The following is a 21,647-nucleotide window of genomic DNA, read 5'->3' as shown; positions in this document are numbered from 1 at the left end:
TTAAAATGAGATTTTGATTTTTGAATTCTATTCAGAATTTATTTCCGAAACATAAAAAATTATTTCAGAATTATTGTTTTAGAATATAGTTTTTAAATTTTGGATCTTAAAATCTAAAATAAAAAATAATTTTGGAAATAAAAAGGATCGGATCTAAGTTAGTTTATAAGGTGAAGAAAAAAATTGCCTAAAAAGAAACTATACAAAGTGACAAATATAAAAACTAAAAAACTTATCCTATATGTATGTGTGATTACTTCTTTAAGCCCACTCCTAAATTAATCTTATGCAGTCTTTCAAGTGTTATAACCTTTTTTTTATCAGCAAAGAATAAATAAAATAAAATGAGACACTTCAGGGGTGTCTCAACCCTTATACATAACAACCAAACCAGGTTTTCTAGCGCCCTATCGATTAAGGACCCAACGAAACATTACACTACAAGCCTATATAATACACCATTACAAGATATTAAGACCCAGCAAATACTGTTACAGCAACCCACCAAAGAGACCATACCCTCAAAATAGAATGTACACCCATCACCTAAAATATCGTTGCTAGTAGATAGAAGTACTGTAACCAAGAACCAATCCAGACATACCCAAACATACAAGAAGGAATTGTAAGCAGAAAATAGTTCACCAAAGGGGACACACTATCCAACACCTAACCAAAAAACTTTGCAACAGGCAGAAGTGCATCAAAAACCAAAAACCAACATCAACAGACTGATCATATGAGGAGAATACACAACCCAGACATAACCTGCAAAAAAGCACACAACAACTTCCCAAAAGTTGGGCATGTCAGAGACCAAAACACCACATAACAAACTCCCAGATTTCTACCGCCATACAAGATTCCACCACCATACCGAACATAATACATCAAAGGCACTTCCTTTACCACATTCCATAAACAAAATCATCAACCTGACCCTTCCATCCCTCAATCCAACCTTGCCAGATAGAAGTACCCGATGAGACCTGCATAAAAACACACCACTACTTCCAAGGTCAAGGCAAAAAAAACACATTAGTATAACCAAAAGATCAGTCTTTCAAATACCTCATACAGCAAAGAGGTTCCATACACCAATCTGAGTAGGAGAAAACAACCAATTTTTCTTTTACTGTGACACAAGACCAAGTCTTCCTTTGTACCACAGTAAACACCTCCACTAAATCAACCCGCCCATTCTCAAACACAACCCTATTCCTGTGGTTCCAAATTTCACTTACAATGCCTACCCAAATGCCCCCCAACACCTAATAATAGCCTCTTTCAAGTCTAAAGGTTTAAACATCCTGAAATGCATTTGTCCATCATGATGTAAGACCGAAGAATACCCAAGCCACCTGAGACACATACCCCAAATTCTCCAAGAGATCCTACATTCAAAAAATAAATGTCTTACCGATTCTTCTTCCTCACCACACAGGGGACACCGATCACTTATCAAAAGTAGACCACGTCTCAAAATATTGTCCTTAGTGGGGATGACATTACGTAGTACCCTTCAAGCCGTAAATTGTACCGAAGGTAACGTCTTTAGATTCCAGAATTCCGCGAAAAGTTCCTCACCCACTGTAGACTCCTCCCCCAAGAGAATATTATAGGCTGTCTTCACAGAGAAGTCCGTAGACCCATCCCTCAAGAGCCATTTGTCGGGTTTAAAACCACCCTCTCTTGTTAACCTCTTGTTATCCAACAACTGCATCAGAATATCAACAAGGCTGGATTCCCACACAAAAAGATTCCTTCTCCACCTCAGTTTCCACGACCAAACATTATTGTTCCAAACCCCAACTTGTGAGAGATTGCGACCAGTATCTAAGGAAACCGAAAACAGCCTAGGGAATTTATGCAATAAGGTATCATTGTCCAACCATTTATCCTCCCAAAACCTGATTTCTTTCCCATCCCCTACCTCCCACTGACCTCTGTCTTCGAAGTCATTACCCCACTCCTCTAAATTCCACACCTTTAAGGTCCCTCCACCAGACTGACTCCTTACTTTTCTGACCTTGAGATCTTAAATCCCTCCACCCACCATACTTAGAGACTAGAATATCCTTCCAAAGGCTTCTCTCTTCAGACTTGAGTCTCCAAATCCATTTCCCCAGAAGAGCCAAGTTAAACTTACCTATGTCAATTACCCCTAAACCGCATTTATCTTTCGGTTGACATATCTTATCCCACGCCACCCAAGCAATTTTCCTGTTCTCTGAACCCCAGTCCCACAAAAAGTTCTTTTGTATCCTTTTCACTTCCCTCACCACTGTTGTCGGCATACAAAATAAAGAGACATAAAAGAGTGGTAAAGACGTGAGCACTGATTTGATAAGACATACTCTGCCTGCCAAAGAGAGAGACTTCCCTTTCCACGCGCTCAACCTACTACGTAACTTAATGAGCATTCCATCCCAAAAAGCACATCTCTTATGGTTCCCGCCTACCTTCACCCCCAAGTAACTGAAAGGTGACTTCATAATCTCGCAATTCAGAATGGAGGCAAAAATCATCATCTGATTACTATTCACCCCCACTCCACCAACCTTGCTCTTAGAATAATTAACCTTAAGTCCAGAGGCAAGTTCAAAACATTTCAGGATAGCCTTTAAATTCAGAACACTTTGTATTGAGGCTTTACTAAAAAATAGGGTGTCATCTGCATACTGCAACATACTCACCTTTACTCGCTTTTCCCCGACCTCAATACTTTCCACTAACAACTTTTCTTCCGCCTATCTAACTACCCCTGCAAGTCCTTCGGCCGCAATTAGGAACAGGAAAGGCGCTAAAGGGTCGCCTTGTCTTAGGCCCTTCAAAGGTTTAAACTCAGTTGTTGGGCTTCCATTTACCAACACGGATATTGAGGAAGATTCTAAACAGTTCTTAATCCATTCAATCCACTTATCACAGAAACCCAATCTTCCTCGCATGTAATAGATAAACTCCCAACTTACTGAATCATATGCCTTTTCATAGTCCACCTTAAACACCACACATTCTTTCTTTTTCCTTTTTACCTCCTCAAGGGTCTCATTAGCCACTAACACACTATCCAACAAACCCCTTCCTTCCAAAAAAGGAGACTGCCTGGGGTCAATGACTTTGTTTAACACCCTTTTCAACCTTGAAGAAAGAATTTTAGAAATAACTTTATACACACAACCCACCAAAGAGATCGGTCTAAAGTCATTCAGTTGTTGTGGATTTGCAACCTTTGGAACAAGGGTAATGAAAGACGCATTAGTACCTTTCGGCCAACTTCCACCCTATGCAAAACTTTGTACCGCACTTACAACATCTCCTTTTACAATGTCCCAACAAAATTTTATATATTCAAAATTAAAACCATTCGGCCCAGGACTTTTGGAACTGTCACAGTTCCACATTGCCTTCTTAACTTCATCTTCAGAAATAAATCCAACCAACATTTCATTATCCTCCCTAGATATGCCCTTAAAACGCACATTATCCAAACTAACCAGTTGACTTCCCCCCAACTGAATATGTCCTCAAAAAATTCCTTCACTCTAGCTTTTACTTCAGCTGGATCATCACACCACTGATCTCCGACCTTGAGGCCATTGATCTCGTTTTGCATCCTCCTCCACTTAATACTTGAATGGTAAAACTTTGTGTTCAAATCCCCCTGACTTAACCAACTCAACCTTGCTTTTTGCTGTAAGATCGCCTCTTGTTTAACTATGACTTGCCCCAACTCAGCTAACAGTTGTCTTCTTTCCTCTCTATCTTCCACACTCAAGTCCCCGACATCATCCTTTCCATCCAAATCTTGGACTCTCTTTTCCAATTCCACTCTTTGTTTATTAACGTCTCCAAATACATATTTGTTCCAATTTCTTATATCGAATTTTAACCTTTTCAATTTCTCCTTTAGAACGTATAGATTATTCCCCCTAATATCATAGCTTTCCCACTTATTCCTTACGAGCTCCTTAAAACGACTGTCCTTTTGCCATACATCGAGACATCTAAACGGTTTTGGACCCCAGTCTATGTTTGTCTCCTTTAAAATTAAAGCACAATGATCTGAAACCGACCTCCCTTCCGCATACACCTTACTTGCTGGCCACTTCTCTAACCATTCAAGAGAGACTAAGATTCTATCTATTATGCTCTTCACTGTCCCATTAGGTTTATACCAAGTAAACTTTCTACCCACCAATGGAATATCAACCAGACTAGAGTCTTCAATAAACTTATTAAAACTTTGAATTTCACTACTATAGTTGACGTTATAATTTTGACCTCTTCTCTCCTTAGCACTTCTAATAGAATTAAAATCTCCAACTACACACCACATTTTTATTGGGTGACTCTTCCCTATCTCACTTATCTCATCCCAAATAGCTCTCTTTTCTCTTAACGTTCCTCCACAGTAAACATTAGCTATTGTTATCTCAATTTGCATTCCTACCTTCCAAACACCTTCAATAATTGAAAAATTGTTTCCATTCCGGTACCTTTTTAATTCAAAACAGTCTTTCTTCCACATCGTAATAATCCCTCCACCATTATTGACTGCTCCAATCTCAATCCAGTCAATTTCTTTTGACCCCCAAATTTGATAACACCTCTCCTTGCTAATATGTTCACATTTTGTTTCCTATAGACAGATAAATCCAGCTTGTTGTTTTTTAATGAGATCACTAACATACTTCCTTTTTATCCTTCCTCTCAAACCCCTAATGTTCATACTAATCAGTTTCATCATAACCGCCATTTAGCCCACCCCTGTCTAATCCCTCCTTCCCGTTATCCCTTTCTTCCAACTCTTTTAACCTGTTTAGTATATCATCATTTTTTCCCAAACGAGAGTATCCTAATTCCTTTCCTGACTTCCATATTCTATCTGCTTCCACATTCTCATTCTTTAACCAGACCAAGCAATTTTTAGTACCGTTATTAGAAAAGTCAGTAGAACTAGATACTAACCTTACATCCATTGTGCGAGATTGATCTTTGGGTCTGTTAGGACATGTAATCCCCACCTTTTGTGACTTGCTGTTGCTACACTCCCCAACTTCCATCAACCTTTGTCCAACATCTGGTAACGCTGTAGCTTGACGCTGAAACCTCACGTTCCCCACAGGGCTCACAGAAAGACCCCCAGTAAATGTTGCAGCAAAGTGTAGCGGTCTACGGACCACCAGAGAGTACGCAGGATCACTTCCAGATTCCGAGGAAGTTTCCGCCACCACCCAGTCACCATCTCCGACAGGCGTGGCCGGTGCATCAAGGCAAGGCAGCAACAAAACAACTTCGTGTGCGGCAGAGAGAGAACCAGTTCGAGTGACACCCCTAGTGGGTTGTGATAACACAGCAACAACCTCCCTTCGATCGTCGCGACCATGGTTGCTTACGAAAGGCGGCGTCGCAGCGTCATGTACAGCGAGAGCGACCTCCGTTCTCGTCGCCACCGCCGCTGAAGCGTCCACCATTCGAACAGATGTGTCCCTCCGCGCACATGCAGCCACAGTGAAGGCCCCCTTATCTCCGACGAGCGCAACCGGCGTTGTAAGATGGCCGTTGTTAGGTTGACCTAGGCCACATCAGCCCTACTTCCTATCCCAGAAAATTCAATTTCACTGATGGATGGGCCTGTTCCAGCTAAGCACATCCCCCTCTCTAATGTTTGGAATTGGGCCCAGTCACCCATAGGCCCAATATCAACATATAAGTTTTTTAACTCAGTTAGGGTTTGCCTCTCACCACCTACCTCATTAAGTGCAACGTTAAAATTTCTGGACATCCCCTCTAAATCATCACCTTCCTCATTAATGCACCCATCTTGGCCAACTAAACCATCAATTACCTCATTAATATGTCTATCGTTTTGTATCCCAGTAATATGTTGGCCATCCACGTCACCCTTCCTGTCTTTTGTAGCCGCGCGTGCCTCCCTACGGAGGATCCCCTCCGCCTCTTCCACCGTCATCTCCTCCCCAACACAACCATGAAAATTTAGGTTACTTCCAAACTCTGACCCTTCCGATGCACCGCATTCCCTCCCTACGAAACTTCCGAAATCACCATCATCATAATTTCTCTCCCATTCACCAAAATAACATCTCTTAATATTATTAAAAGGTTCTTCTTCAATGGCTATTTGACATAGAGTCTCATTGACCTTCATACAATTTGACCAACGAGCCTCCCTTGCTACAGGCAATTTAATTAGGACTCTTGCATATTCTAGTTCATCCATCTCCAATGTATCCTTGTCAATTTCTACAAGTGTTCCGACCATCGAAACGATACTTTTCAAGCTATGTCTACTCCACAGATTCAGGGGTCACCCTCTAATGCGAGCCCAAACAAATTTTTCCGGCACCACAAAATCCTTGGGAGATTGATCCAAAGATTGATTCAAACCACTCTTTATTTTCCCACAAAATCCTTCTCCCAAGGATTAATTGATTCAAAGATTGATTCAAACCACTCTTTATTTTCTTCTATGGCCTTTCTGATCAAACTCGCATCTTCTCCAGACAATAGAACGCAATTACCTCCCAAAAACCGCACACGGATAAAATTAAATCCACCCAAGATAAAACTTTCCTTCAAGTCCTTTGCCTTACTTGGTTCCACCGTTCTACCAATGAAGCAGTTATCTAACCACTCTGAATGTTTCACCTCTGCCTTGAACGCTATTGGGTCATTATTCCTTTTTTCCCCCTTACGAACGTTCTCCACCACCGAAGCATATGACAACTTTTCCTTCCAGACGTTATGACTCCGATTTACCTTAGGTTCGACGTTCCACTTTTCCATTGGCACTCTATCTCTGCTGATTTTTGGTTTGGGCTCCACATTCCTCGTGTACCTAGGCTCTCTCTCACTGTTGTGTTTGTATTTTGGTTTGTTTACCCTTACTTTCCAGTAACCGATCCAAACAGAATTTAATCTCCTTTCCAAGTCTACCACATCTACCACATCTATGAACTTAACAAATCCAAATTTTTTATTTTTGATATTCAATCTTCTGGAAATGAACACATCAACAACTCTTCCCCATCTCTGAAACACTCTCCACATGTCCTCCTCTTCATATTCAAGAGGAAAATTCGTGAAGAAAAACTTAACACTTGTATTCTTCGATCCATAACCTCTCTTCCTCACAACTTGCCACTCACTCTCTCTCTCCATTTGGTCAAAACTAATCTTATTATCAAACGGATTATCTCGCATATATGTCAATAACCATAATTCACACCTTTCTCTCCTATGCAGAAGTAAATATGTTATAACCTAACATTAATACAATTAAAGAGTATATTTTGCACTTAACTTCCTTACTTTGTGCTCTTCTTTTTGTGAATAAGATAATAGAAATAACCAAATATTTTATAAAATAATTAATAATTTCTTTTTATACACTATTTAGCTTTTTAATAATTGAGACAATAAATGAAAATATGCTGTAATTAATTGTATATAAATTAATTTTATTTCTAACATTAGATATATTTCAAGTAAACAATCGATGCCTATAAATGTCAAAATACTAGTTTATGAAATGATAGATATTACGAAATGTACTTTAAGCCTAACTCAACCTCATAAAGCCGACTCATGGAGTGAGGTTTGCACCCACTTATATACAATGAAATATTCTCATCTCTAGTCGATGTGGGATCTCCAACACACCCCTCACGCCAAGAGTGACAGCTCGTGCGTGAGACAACATATTATGGGTGATCCGATAACGACCCGATAGTGGGTGGCCCGATAGGCCCAAAAAACACTCGGTAGGATAGAATTTAAATGGCTTTGATACCATATTAAAAATGGACTTTAAGTCTAACTCAACCCCATAAAATCGGCTCATGGAGTGAGGTTTGCACTCACTTATATACAATGAAATATTCCCATCTCTAGTCGATGTGGGATCTCCAACAATAAATTAAATAGTTAGAATTATTTCATTCTTAATATTTTCATATTTTTAAACTATGAAATTATCATAGTTTTATTCCTATATTACTTTATAACTTGTTTTAAATTTTAAGAACACTTAACACTCACATATAAGTTTAAACTATTGTATATTCTTTACATTTTACATAATATTTTTGGTATATCTAGTTCAATGTGATAAGCCAACTATTAAAAATGTAACCCCTTGCAAAACATCTCTCTCCTTTCAATTTGTTTTTATCATATACTAGAATTCTGGTATATTTGGATATTTTACTCTATGTTCCTAGATCTTGAAATAATGTGTTGCTTGGTTATGGAAATTGATTTAAAGATAAACATTTTTTGGAGATCCCACATCGACTAGAGATGGAGACATTTCATTGTATATAAGTGGACTTTAAGCCTACCTCAATCCCAAATCTGCAAGATAGGCAGGTTGTCGATGAGGACGAGATGATCTTCTTGGAAATTGGGGTGAGGTGCTTCCTGGAGGTGGAGGCGATGATAATTCTGGTGGAGGTGCAATGTTGGATGCAGGAGCAGAGACACTATTTGCTGGAAGATCAGAGGATAATGAGGTTGAGGTTGGTGGGGGAACAATATTGGGTGCAGGAGTAGAGGCACGTGGCTCAGCAGGAGGTGCAGTATCAGAAAAAAAAAAATCAAAAGCAGAATTATGTGTTAGAAATAGGGAGAGATAAAGTGTTAGGGTCCCTACGCAAGCCATTGTCCAATTTATATGGAAAGTGGTTTTCATGAAAGATTACATGTCTTGATATCTCTATGCTATTAAACTTTAAATTTAAGATGATATAACCTTTTGTATTTTGTGGGAAGCCAAGAAAAATACCTTTGATAGATATATCATCTAATTTTTTTCCTATGTGCAGTAATGGTACTAGCATAACAGAGACAACCAAACACTTTTAAAAAGGAAATGTCATATGGTTTTCCAAACAACTTTTCATGAGGAGTGATGTTATTAAGTAATGGAGTAGGAATAACATTTATTAAGAAAACAACATGTCTTACAGCAAACTCCCAAAAAATAAGAGGAAGATTTGCTTGAAAAAGTAAAGCTCGGGTTACATTTAGTATGTGTTGATGTTTACGTTCTACAATGCCATTTTGCTGTGGTGTTTCAACACAAGATTTTTTTATGTATAATTCCCTTTGATATTAGTACGAGATCTGTACGAATCATTTTGGTATTAGTTTTGAAATGATTTTGAACGAAAATAGTGAAGTTAATGATGTACCGACGCACTTCAGATTTGTTATGCAACAGAATAACCCAAGTATAACGTGAGTAATCATCAACAATAGTCAAGAAATAACGAAAACCATGCATAGAAATTATGGAACATGGTCCCCAAATATCAAAGTGTACGAGATCAAAGATAGCAGAGGTAACAATATTACTTAAAGTGAAAGGAAGTTTTCTCTGTTTTGCACGACTACAAGTGTCACATACATGATGAGTATCAACAGTAATAAAAGAGTATTGTTTGCTTAAGACATGTAATCTTTCAAGTGAAGTGTGTCCTAGCCTATAATGCCAGAGTGTTTTGTCCGTGATATTACAATTAATAAAAGGAGAAAAACAATGCAGTTTAGAACGGCTAGAAGTAGGCAAGGTAGTGACAAGGTACAAGCCAACAGTGGCTTGAACTGTACCAATCCTCTCTTGGGTGAGATTGTCCTGTATAATGCAGTGGGTTGAAGTGAAATTTAAAGTGCATTTAAGTTGGTGTGTGAGTTTAGAAACAGATATTAAGTTTAATTGAAAATGAGGTACATATAACACATCAGACAAATAAAACTTATCAGAAAAATGTACTAAACCAGAATATGTGGTATACACAGTTTGACCATTTGGAAGACTAATTAAGACAGGTTTAATTTTAGTATAAGAAGTAAAAACGTTCAAATTGTGGCAAACATGATCCGTGGCACCATAATCAATAATTCAATATTCTTTTATAGCAGATAGTGAAGAGAGAAACTTACCTGTTGAAGATTGCTTAGTATTGGGGATTTCATCCACAGAGAAGGTGTCGACTTGATTAATTTGAGTGTGAGGGACAGTATCCTCAAGGTTTTGCTGACGCAAAATGTTGGTCAGGAATTGGCACTATTATGATGTAAGTTGAATCCCCTTTACATCCTGTTCTTTAGGAAAAAGCTAAGAAAAAGTGTCAGTAGTAATCATATTATTGGCTTGGGATGTTCAATTGATGAATTTGTAGCCAGGAGGGAACCCATGCTTTTTATAACAGGTGTCGACAGTGTGGCCAAGATGATTACAAAAAGTGCAAACTTTTCTAGTAGAAGAAAACTTTGAGGTTTTAACATTACCAGAAGGAAAACCCACTTTGTGAAAACAAAGAGCCTCAGTATTTACCACAAAAATTGCATGTAATAGTGTAACTACTATTAAGACTAGGGTTTTCATTAGACATTGCCCAAGAGATTTTGAAACCCAATCAAGATTTTGAAAGAGAGCAAAAAAGATAACCAAGAACAATAAAGGGGGAAATAAAAATAAGAAAGAAGCGCTACAGAGCTCTTCGAAACAGCTTTGATATCATATTACAAAGTGGACTTTAAGTCTAACTCAACCCCATAAAACCGGCTCATGAGGTTGAGGTTTGCACCCACTTATATACAATGAAATGTCTTCATCTCTAGTCGATGTGGGATCTCCAACAACATTTCAGGTAAGAGAAGTTGTTTATGTTTTCGATAGAATCCTAGCATAGTTAATTTAGATAAAAAAAAAAAGTTAATTTAGTAACTAGTTTATGGATGTTAAAGTATAAAGCTAGTTAAACTAAGTTTTGATTATGGTTTGATGCAAATATGAGTTTCAATGATTTATATTGTATTAAAATGATTGAGGGATAATGTTTGAATGATTATAATTTGGATTGATCATTTTGAATTATTTAGAAGTTTATTATTGAAATATTTTTTAAAAGACATTTGACTCTGCTATTGAGATTGATTTTCTTATATTTTCACTCGAGGGAGACAATTCCCGCCCAAGCAAAAATAACCATACACTCAAACTTATTTTCAACTATGTTTTTGCTCAAGTGAAGCAGTTCTTGCTTAAGTGAAAATATCACTAAAAATTAACCTTTTAGGCCAAATTTTCACTCAAGCTAAAAGAACTTCTTTCTTTTATTTTCTTCTTATTTCTTTGAATTGGATTATGTATGAATGCTTTTATAAGTGTAAAGTGAATATTAGTTTGTGATCCTGCCGGTTGACTAAGCGCAAGAACGATGCCTCGTCACGATCTTTCCTCACCAGCTTTGACACCACGTGCCCTTCAAGTCCACACGACAGATTGTCTCTCCGAAAACCTGAAAACACAAGATGGCGCCTCTGCGGCCGGTGGTGCTCCGACGCTCAAGTCAGTAACAAGAACACCCAAAAACTGAGAGAAAACTAAGCTCTGTAGAACCGTACTAAAGTGCACTCAACCAAAAAACAATGAGCCGTAATGAACGTACCTCTGCAAATTCTGTTAAGTTTACCTTTATAGCTAGGTTTTTTCTCTCTCCAGGCAGTTACGCTTGGGACGCGTGGCTCGCATCCAGCCCTGCACGTGTCATCATCTGGGTTGGGGTATCAAGTAGCGCTCAGCCCTACACGTGTCATCATCTGAGCTAGGACAACTTGAGCGTCATTTCTATGTAGCATCCAACCCTACACGTGTCGTTATCTGGGTTGGGGTAACTGGCAGTACCGAACCCTACACGTGTCATCATCCGGGCTGGGGTAACTTGAGCGTCATTTCTATGTAGTAACCAGTTGCGCAGCAAGGCCTCCTATTCAAGGAGTAATCTAGCATGTAACACATTCTGGAACACCACCCGACAAGGCGAGTATCGGGTGCAACAAAGTACACCGTCTCTATGATATCGCTTGTCGCAAGTGCCACTCTCCTCATTGCTACGCCATGCACGTTCTAGCTGAGAAAACCTCGCCATCGACGAATGTCCACTCTGGGAATCCCGTCGTCGATGGGCAAGCTGTTTCCTCCAACTCACTCGACCTTCACGCTCCATGCTGACGTAACAATCATCTTTACTGAACTTACACGCTTGAACTTACTCGCCTGAACCTCCAACAGCTTCAACTAAGTTTACTGGGAAACCTGGCGATGTGCTTCTTGTGGCGATGTCAGACCACCTGATCTTCCATTATTTAGCACGGCGATGACACAAAAACCTGGTGTCGACCGACTATGTATACTGCAGAAGGCCACTTCCACAAATGGTGACTATGCTCACTGCCGGACCATTCATCTTTCTCTTGTCCACATGTCCTGCTAAGCGCGCCCCACGTAGTCACTTGCCAAACACGTTGTCACACCCGATTACCTGATCGGTACAATTTGTATATTAAATTGATTTGGGAAATTCTTAAATGATATGTATGTATGAAAATGATTACTATGAATGTTGAAATTTGTATGAAATTAAGGTCATACATTTGGTATAATGTGTGAATCGTTATTTGATTGTGTATTAAGTATTGACACCTATGTCATAACAGATATCCCATTGATTCATTGATCATCTAATTCACATAGATTAAGATATCAGGTGGTGAGAAGTTAAGGAAAAAGTTCTTACACACTGGCATATGTAGATGCATGACCTGAGTTGTATTAAACTTACCCTGATGCATGACATATGTAGATGCATGATACCATGATTTTTGGATTCACTTGTAAATATAAGTATTGAATTGGATCAAATGTTAGTTTCTGGTAAGACATACTTAATAAATTGATATTCTTCTTGTTGAATATCCTTGATTTATAGATCCATGTGGAGCCTATATGGTTGTTGCATGTTGACATTTGAAGTAAATCAAGTGGTTGTGATCTATTAATTGAAAATTTTGTTAATATAATTTCTTATAATGAAAATTTATTCAATAGCTTACTCGTGCTTGTCTTGTTTGTTTTCTAAATTGTGATGATGGTATTATGTACAGAGCAGGTACAAATGTAGGGCAAAAGCATCTCGAAGATCATAAGCGTATTACTAGACTTATTGTTGTAAATATCTTGTATTTATCTAAGTTCTAAGAGTGTACAAATAATATTTTGAAATATTTTATCCCTTGTATAGACCCTCTTGATTTCACAACATAATACTTAGTAAGTATTTGGGGTGTTTAAAACACCAACTAATGACTTAGGTTTATTATCTAAGCATCTAAAGTAAAATTAAGTTTTTATGATGAAAATTTGTAAAAGTTCAAGTTTTTTCTTTAGAGTATCTAGCAACTCACTACAAGAAAACCATTAAATAAAAAGAAATTTTAGAGACAAAAAAAATTAATCATTATATTGATCAAATTATATAATATTTTAGTAGTTAAAACCTCGGTAACTAATTAGATACTAATTTATAAACTACTTTATATATTTTATTAATAATATATATTATTTTATATAACAATAATATTTTTAGTCTCTAAATAATATCTAATTTAATTAATATAATTATTATTTTTTTATCTCTAAAAATTATTTTTATTTAATGACCTCTACTTCTTACATTGGAAAAATATAAGTTGTGATCTACCATACCATATCAATAAAAAGAAACTTATATTCACGAATAAAAGAAACTCTAAACAATTCACAATTTTATACTTTTAAATTTAAAATTAATTATTGTACTTAATTTTTTTATATTCTTCAATTGAGAAATACTATTTTATTATTATTTTTAAGGTTGAGTTGCTTAAAAAAACATTTAGACATGAAACCTTTTCAATAAAATAGTTGCTTCAAACAATCAAAACAAATCCTAAAAACTTTTAGGGTTTGTTTGTTTATTTGGATGTATTGTTTATAGACAAAGAAGTGAAGGAATATCAGCTATTTGGATCCAGGTTTTTGTGGGAAAGAAAATGAGAGAATATACTTGTAAATAATAAATATTCTCTTCTCTCAAAATGAAGAGATGTAGAGGGAAAGTCATATCAGCATTTATCATTTCTAAATTTATCCTCATTTATTCTACTGTTATAGTATTTTTTATTTTCCATTACTGTAAGATTTTTTAACATTGAAAAATAGTACTTTTTTATATTAGATGTAATTTATTTTCTAATTTTATATATGTTTTAATATTTTAAGAAATTACTTGAATTTCTATTTTTATTTAACTTTTTGTTTTGTTTATATTGATATATTTTTTATGTATAATTATTATGTTTATGAGTTATAATTTATTTAATTATGACTTTTTATGAAATTCTTTTCTATTTTTAATGACCTTATATTTTTTTTAGTATTTTTTTAATTTTTATTAGTACAGAATTTTTAATATTAAAAAATAATATTTTTATTTATTCATATAATATCTGATTTATTTTTTGATTTATTTGATAATTTTATAATACATGTTTAATATTTTAAGAAATTATGTGAAGATCCTATTTTTATTTAATTTATTGAATACTTATTTTTTTAATTATAATTTTTAAATTGTATCTATTTATATTTAATACATATTTATTTTTTCTAATTATAATTTCTAAATTTATGAATATGTTTTAAACAAAAAAAACTCATTTCATTAATAAAAAATTTAATAGGTAAGGATAAATTTGTAAAATAACATTTTACACCTTTAAAACAAATTCAATTTTTTTTCAAAACCATCACATGACTCACAAACTCTCATAAACTTTTCTCACATATCTACCTAACATATCTCAATCCAAATTCCATCACATCACTTTCTTCCCCTTTTGTATCCTCACACATCCCCTCCCTCAAATCCCTACACATTCTCTCTTTAATCCAAACACTTAAAAAAAAACTAGTGTAGTTTTCATAACTAAATTAAAAAAAAAATTCTGTTGTTTCTAGTATATATTTTGAATAATCAAGTACACAATGAATTAGGAGATTTAGTTTTATGCATATGATTTTAAATTCAAACTTTATCATCTTCATATTACATAAATTTTAATTATAATAACATAAAAATAATGACACTGTATTATTTTTAAATTTTCTTAATAATAATGTATTGTGATTATTATTACTTGAAAAACATAAAATAGAGTATAATAAATTTTAGAATAAATTGTACTGATATTTCAGAGTTTTTATTAAATTACATTTATATTTTTAGCTTTTAATTATTATAATGATCTTTCTTAAAGAAGTATAAGAGGGTGTATATGTAATGTGTTTAAAATTTAAAGAATATATTGTAATGTTTTTCAAAACTTAGAGGGTTTATATGTAAAAAAAATGGTAATAATTAAGTTTTTAACGTTTTCTTTCGTTAAATGTTGTGTAATATTAATGGATGTAAATGAAAATAATGTTGTAAACAACATAAAAAGATAAAGTGCACTAATATATAATGCTAGAGATGTACACCAAACATAGTTTTGAAGATGAAGAAAGAGAAAATTGCACGCTATATGATTAAAGCTTGATGATTATCTAACTATAATATTTAGGATAAAAAATTGATTTTCTTTATATTTTTATAATTTTAGATAAAACAACATGAATATAAAATACATTTACTAATGAACTCACATTTAGTAACTTTAATTATAATTGTTTTAGAGAATCCTCTCTTTCTCAGAAACATTATATAAAATGTTATAAAATTTCAACTCTCATTCTATATAATCAAAAGTTGCTTACACAAAAAATAGTGAATATTTATACAACAAATCACTGCGTATTTATAATCAAGTACCACCTAAACTAAACTTAAATGAAATTCAAATCTTTCAGAAATGAAATACAAATCTAATGTAGTGGTCTATAGTAGTTGGACGAAATTTCAAAGTTCTTAAGAAAAAAATTGAATTTTAAAACTCAAATAAAGAAATAAAAGAACCCATAGTGCAAAATTGACAACATGCATATCTTACTTCAAGCTTGATCATGCTTTCCATGACTTCATTCATGTTTTGCCTTTAATTTAACGTTATTTATCCTCAAATAAATGTTTGGCTAAAAATCGAGTTCCCTCAAATGGGCTTCATATTTCTTCTTCCTGCATCCCTACATTTTTCTTACTGCACCCCACAATTTTAAAAATCTCAAAACTAATCTTGACCTAATATTTGAAAAGGGGCATTTTTCATTTTCACTGTTCATCTTCTTCATTGAATCAATCGTTGGTGGAAAGTCTTTGTAGTTTTTTTAGGAGCATTGGTGGTTATGAAGATTTCGTGATTCTCGAAAATCAGGACCTGGTAATGTGCTACGGATTCATCAATCCAGAATTGATTAATTTTTGTTTTCTGGATGAGGGGGTGTTTAAGAAGAAATTTTTTCATAAATTCTTGATTTCCAGATTGCTGAATCCATAAGCCTGATTTCTGTTACGGATTGGTGGATCCGGAATGTTTTTTTTTTTGTATTATGGATTCCTAAATTCAGAATGCATAATTTGAATTACTGGTTTCTGGATCCGGAATGCATATTTTGAATTACATATTTCTGGATCCGAAATGGTTTTTTTGAATTATGGATTGCTGGATCCGGAATGAATTGTTTGACATATGGATTCATGGATCCATAATGCAATGATTTAGTTTCATTTTTTTTAATTTGTAGAAGCATGGACAATAATGAAGAATTTGAACAAGAACCTAGAAAATCATGTGTTAAAATTATGTTTTGATATGTGTAATAGAGACGTCACATACAATCTAAGGTTTTAGAACCTAGAAAACTATAAGAAAGTGAGTGTTGTGTATAATAATAGTTTAAAAGTATCTTAACTATTGAAAACAAGTGTAGTACTTTACTAAATGTTTTCAACTTGTTCTTTTCGCTATTAATTGATTGAAAACACTTATGATATCTTTGAAAAACAATTTCATGTGTTAAAATTGTGTTTTTATATGTTTAATGGAGATTTTATTTACAATCTAAGGTTTTAGAACCTAGAAAACTATAAGAAAATGAATGTTGTGTATAATAATAGTTTAAAAGTATCTTAACTATTGAAAACAAGTGTAGTACTTAACTAAATGTTTTCAACTTGTTCTTTTCGCTATTAATTGATTGAAAACACTTATGATATCTTTGAAAAATAATTTCATGTGTTAAAATTGTGTTTTGATATGTATAATAGAGATTTCATTTACAATCTTAGGTTTTAGAACCTAGAAAACTATAAGAAAGTGAAAGTCGTCTATAATAATAGTTTAAAAGTATCTTAACTATTGAAAACAAGTGTAGGACTTAACTAAATGTTTTCAACTTGTATTTTCGCTATAAATCAATTAATAGCGAAAAGAACAACTTGAAAAGATTTAGTTAAGTACTACACTTGTTTCCAATAGTTAAGATACTTTTAAACTATTATTATACATAACATTCACTTTCTTGTAGTTTTCTAGGTTCTAAAACCTTAGATTGTATGTGACGTCTCTATTACACATATCAAAACATAATTTTAACACATGAAATTGTTTTCAAAGATATTACAAGTATTTTCAATCAATTAATAGCGAAAAGTACAAGTTGAAAACATTTAGTTAAGTTCTACAATTGTTTTCAATAGTTAAGATACTTTTAAACTATTATTATACACAACATTCACTTTCTTATAGTTTTCTAGGTTCTAAAACCTAAGATTGTAAATGAGGTTGATGTATGGGACGGTCTATATGATGACAATATTGAGAAGTCATTATCTAACAAAGCAATAGACAATATATCGAAAGGGATATGAATGTACAAATGCGTTTGTTGATCAAGAGTGATCAAGTGCTTTGAAGAATCCAAATCCAAAGTGTGTTGATGCAAGGTTGGTGTTGTTGCGGTGTTTGGGAGGGATATGGGTAGAATAGAATGTGATCCACTCCTTTGTTGAATCTAAAACTGATGTGATTTAAAACTTTTTTGAAATCAAGTGTTTTTCCAACTAAGTGAAAAACAACCTGTTGTTTTGTCGAATCAACCGGTTGTTTTACTCTTAGGAGTTTTGAAAAGGTTGAAAACTGTTTTAGATTGGTTGACTTAACTGTCAAACCAAACAATCGGTTGTTTCGTGGTTTTCACTGATTGTTTCTTTGAAAATCCTAACAAAATTCAGTTTTGGTTGTTGAATGTGCTTGAAATGATTTTCAACTGAATATGCTCCTTCATTAATTGCTTTGACCAATCTTTGAAAAATATAAATGGTTTGTTTATGTTTTCAAACAAGTAAGAGAAACATATTTGAGTTTTTCAGTTGTGACAAAATTGATTCTAAAGATTTGAACATTCACATCAAGCTTTGGGTTTTCAAAGAGAGTGGAATAGTATTGCAATTGTATTGATTTCAGTTTGTACTGTGAACAAGTGTAATCCCTTCTCAACCTTTTGTATTTCTGGTGTTGTGTTGCCAAGGAGTGTTGTGTGTTCTTGAGGTGGTCAAGATCAATACTTTTGGTGTGTTTTGCCAAAGAAGTGTGTTTCTTGAAGGGTTCAAGGTCACTACTTTGGTGGTTTGTGTGTTGTAATCTAGTTTGATTACTTAGTTGATTACCTAGTGGTTTTCTGGGGACTGGAAGTAGCTATTGGCTTAAGAGTGAACCAGTATAAAATGTTGGTGTATCTCTCTCTTAGTCTGAACTCATTTAATTCTGTTTTTAAGCTTTTCTAGTATAAACAACCGATTGTTTCGAAGAAACAACCGATTGTTTTTCTATTGCTTTGCTATTTAATTACTTATATTCTTGACTAACTTGTTTCTTGTTCTGGATTCACACAAAGAATTTTGTTAAACCTCAAAAAGTTTTCAAAAACCTCTCTTAACAATTCACCCCCCCCCTCTCGTTTAAGGCCACATATTCTAAAAGTGTTTACTACATATGAGGTAAAATTAAGTTTGTAAAGTATGTTTAAGTTGTTTGTTAATTGTTAAATGAAATAATTTGTTATGATAACTTTTGTAGGTATTTCGTACTCGGGAGGAATTCGTGATGTGGGTTAGAAAACTTGCATTTCACTTTGGTTTTGTTATTGTGATATTGAGATCGGATACTTCAACTGGCCAACAAGAAAGGAAGACATTTGTTTTATTAGGTTGTGAGAGAGAAGGTAAATACAGACGATTTAAGAAGAATTTACAGGTTACTGAGAGTGGAACTAGGAAATGTGATTGTCCTTTTAGATTACAAGGGTATTCAGTAAAGAGTGGTGAATGATGGATATTGAAATTAATTTGTGGGTCTCATAATCATGAATTGACAAATACATTGGTTGGTCATCCATATGCTGGTATGTTCACATGTAGCGAGAAGTCAATGCTTATGGACATGAAGACAGTGCAGTGAAGCCCAAAAATATTTTGCTAACCGTGAAATAGCATAATGAGAAAAATGTGACCACAATAAAGCAAGTTTACAATGCACAATATTTGTACAAAAAAATCAGAATAAGGTGATAGAATTGAAATGCAACAATTGATGATGTTACTTGAAAGAGATATTGTGTCCATTGGTCTAGGTTTTAAGAAGGGACAAATGTTGTGCAAAATTTATTTTGGACACACCCTGATTCAGTGAAGTTATTGAATGCCTTTAACATTGTATTGATGATGGACAATGCGTACAAAACTAATAGGTCGATCTCAGATGTTGAGGGATCGCCATGATGAACGGTGGTTGGGTGAGGAGGGATACATTGTATATATCCAAACTTTCTGAGTACACATTCAGGCAAATGCATCTTCTTGCAAGCCCTAAACCGAATGTACCCTGAAAATAATGCAATCCACTCGAAAGGACGCACCGCTCTGTGCTTTTCATAAGACATCCATTGAACAACACCTATATAGATGCTATCTAATTGCATCCGAACAGATGCAAGTGTGGACAACCTACTCCCAACAACATATTCCATACACCACGGCTCATCCTCAACATAGTCATCCTGAAGTTGTCGATGTCCAATAGTCAGAAAGTGTTCGTATATCCACAATGCCAATAACGTGACATACCCAGTTAACTGTTTAGTATTTGCATAGGAACCATCTCCCAACTGCTCATACATGTGGGTCAAAGTAGTTACTGCCCACGAGTATCCCCCCGTGTGCCTCAAATCTACAAATAATCCAAAGTAGGATACATTAACCGACGTAGCACTCTTATCTGCAAAGATGGTGCAACCTACTAGGTGTAACAAATATGCTCGTGCAGCCACGGTCCACTGTCTCTTGGTACATGCATTCTCATTCACCTCCCTCAACCAGCTTAGACGCACATGTCCACCCCCACAATGACGAGTCTCAGCAGTTGTTACTCCCCGATCTACACGAAGTGAATCAACAAGCAAATCAGTCGCCGCAACTGCATCTAAGCTCAGGTACGTGTAAAATTGTCCGATAATAGGGAGGTGCAACAAATTCGACACATCATCCAATGTGATGGTCAACTCACCTATAGGCAGATGAAAGAAATTTGTTTCTATGTGCCACCTTTCTACAAAGGCACACAAAAATCCTTTGACTATCATGTCATAGTTTGCCCCAACAAGCTCGGTTAAACCCGACAACTCCACTGCAGGTGGTATCCCAAGATGAGGAGCAACCATCTTATTCATTTTTTGGCCATGAGACACCAATTTTAACTCCCCTCGATCCTAATTTAACTAACCAAAATAATATAAAATATACAATTTAATCAACCAAAATCGTATAAAATTAACAATGAACAAGTATCATATTACAACATATTTACTTACCACACCATTCCATAATTGCATGACCACATGGTCTTCATAACCTGTCAACAATGTCCCATCCAGTAGACCTCTGGGATAACCTTCACCTTCTACTTCAGGTGCGCCTTCATCCTTCACCTCCATTTGGGGTTCAACTTGTTCAGGTTCAACATGTTTTGGATCTTCATGTTCAACATGTTCTTCATCTTCATTAACATGTCTTCTTCTTCTTCTAAAAGAGGTTGTGGAACGTAGACGATCACCTTGTGAACCTCCTCCCCTAGGCTTCACCATTTTTGTTCAATTACACCATTCAAGTTAAACCAAATTACAAACAATGCACAGTACAAATTCGGAAATCCGAACACCTACTACGAATTCGTCAATCCATAATGTTAATCATCTAACATTATAGTTATAAATTTAACAATAAATAAAGTGTGAAACTAAATTTTACTATTTTATGAAGTACATCACTTATTTAATAATAAATAAGAGCTTCATTTAAACAATCAAAACTAAAGAAACTAAATCACTTATTTAAAAAAATGTATTATCTTGATTCAAATGCTTGCAAGTTTGGTTACAACTAATGAATGAGTGCATACTGACTCAACTCCATAACTCCTCTAGTTCGACCTAATACAAATTACATAATATATTTTGGTTTACTAATTTGAGCCAATACAAACACACAGTTACGGAAACAAAATTAATATTCCAGAAACAACAATCTAGAACATTATCAGAACCACCAATTCAGGATTTTTACCAGAAACATAAATTTGAGATTTTACCCGATTCCATAATCTGAAATTCTACCGGATTCCATAATCCAAAATTCTACCAGCTTATATAATCTAGAATGTGAAAAAATAATTATGAAAACACAAATCCAAAGAAAAAACAGATGTACAAATCCGAAAACAAAAAAATTTACTTACCTTTAAGCACT

At 34.7% G+C, this 21,647-nt stretch overlaps 1 protein-coding gene across 1 annotated transcript; it reads right to left on the bottom strand.

Annotated features, from left to right (window-relative positions):
• Nucleotides 1-319: 319 nt before the first annotated feature.
• On the bottom strand, nt 320-6,606 carry LOC137813852 (uncharacterized). The gene is made up of 2 exons (XM_068616298.2): nt 4,972-6,606; nt 320-989 (listed from the first exon to the last, which is right to left on the bottom strand). The coding sequence occupies exons 1-2, from the start codon at nt 5,475-5,477 to the stop codon at nt 848-850; spliced, it is 648 nt and encodes a 215-aa protein (XP_068472399.2). The 5' UTR covers nt 5,478-6,606; the 3' UTR covers nt 320-847.
• Between the last annotated feature and the right edge of the window lie 15,041 nt (nt 6,607-21,647).

The sequence above is a fragment of the Phaseolus vulgaris genome, chromosome 1 (assembly GCF_051622355.1).
Source record: "Phaseolus vulgaris cultivar YP4 chromosome 1, ASM5162235v1, whole genome shotgun sequence".
In the NCBI taxonomy this organism is placed as follows: Eukaryota; Viridiplantae; Streptophyta; class Magnoliopsida; order Fabales; family Fabaceae; genus Phaseolus; species Phaseolus vulgaris.
This window is presented reverse-complemented; position numbering and strand designations above follow the sequence as displayed.

Coding starts and splice junctions, on each gene's coding strand:
- LOC137813852 (XM_068616298.2), bottom strand. CDS start 5,477: ATGGTGGACGCTTCAGCGGCGGTGGCGACGAGAACGGAGGTCGCTCTC. Junction 990..4,971: donor TCTCGCACAATGGATGTAAG/GTTAGTATCTAG, acceptor GTTTTTATGCAG/GTCTCATCGGGTACTTCTAT.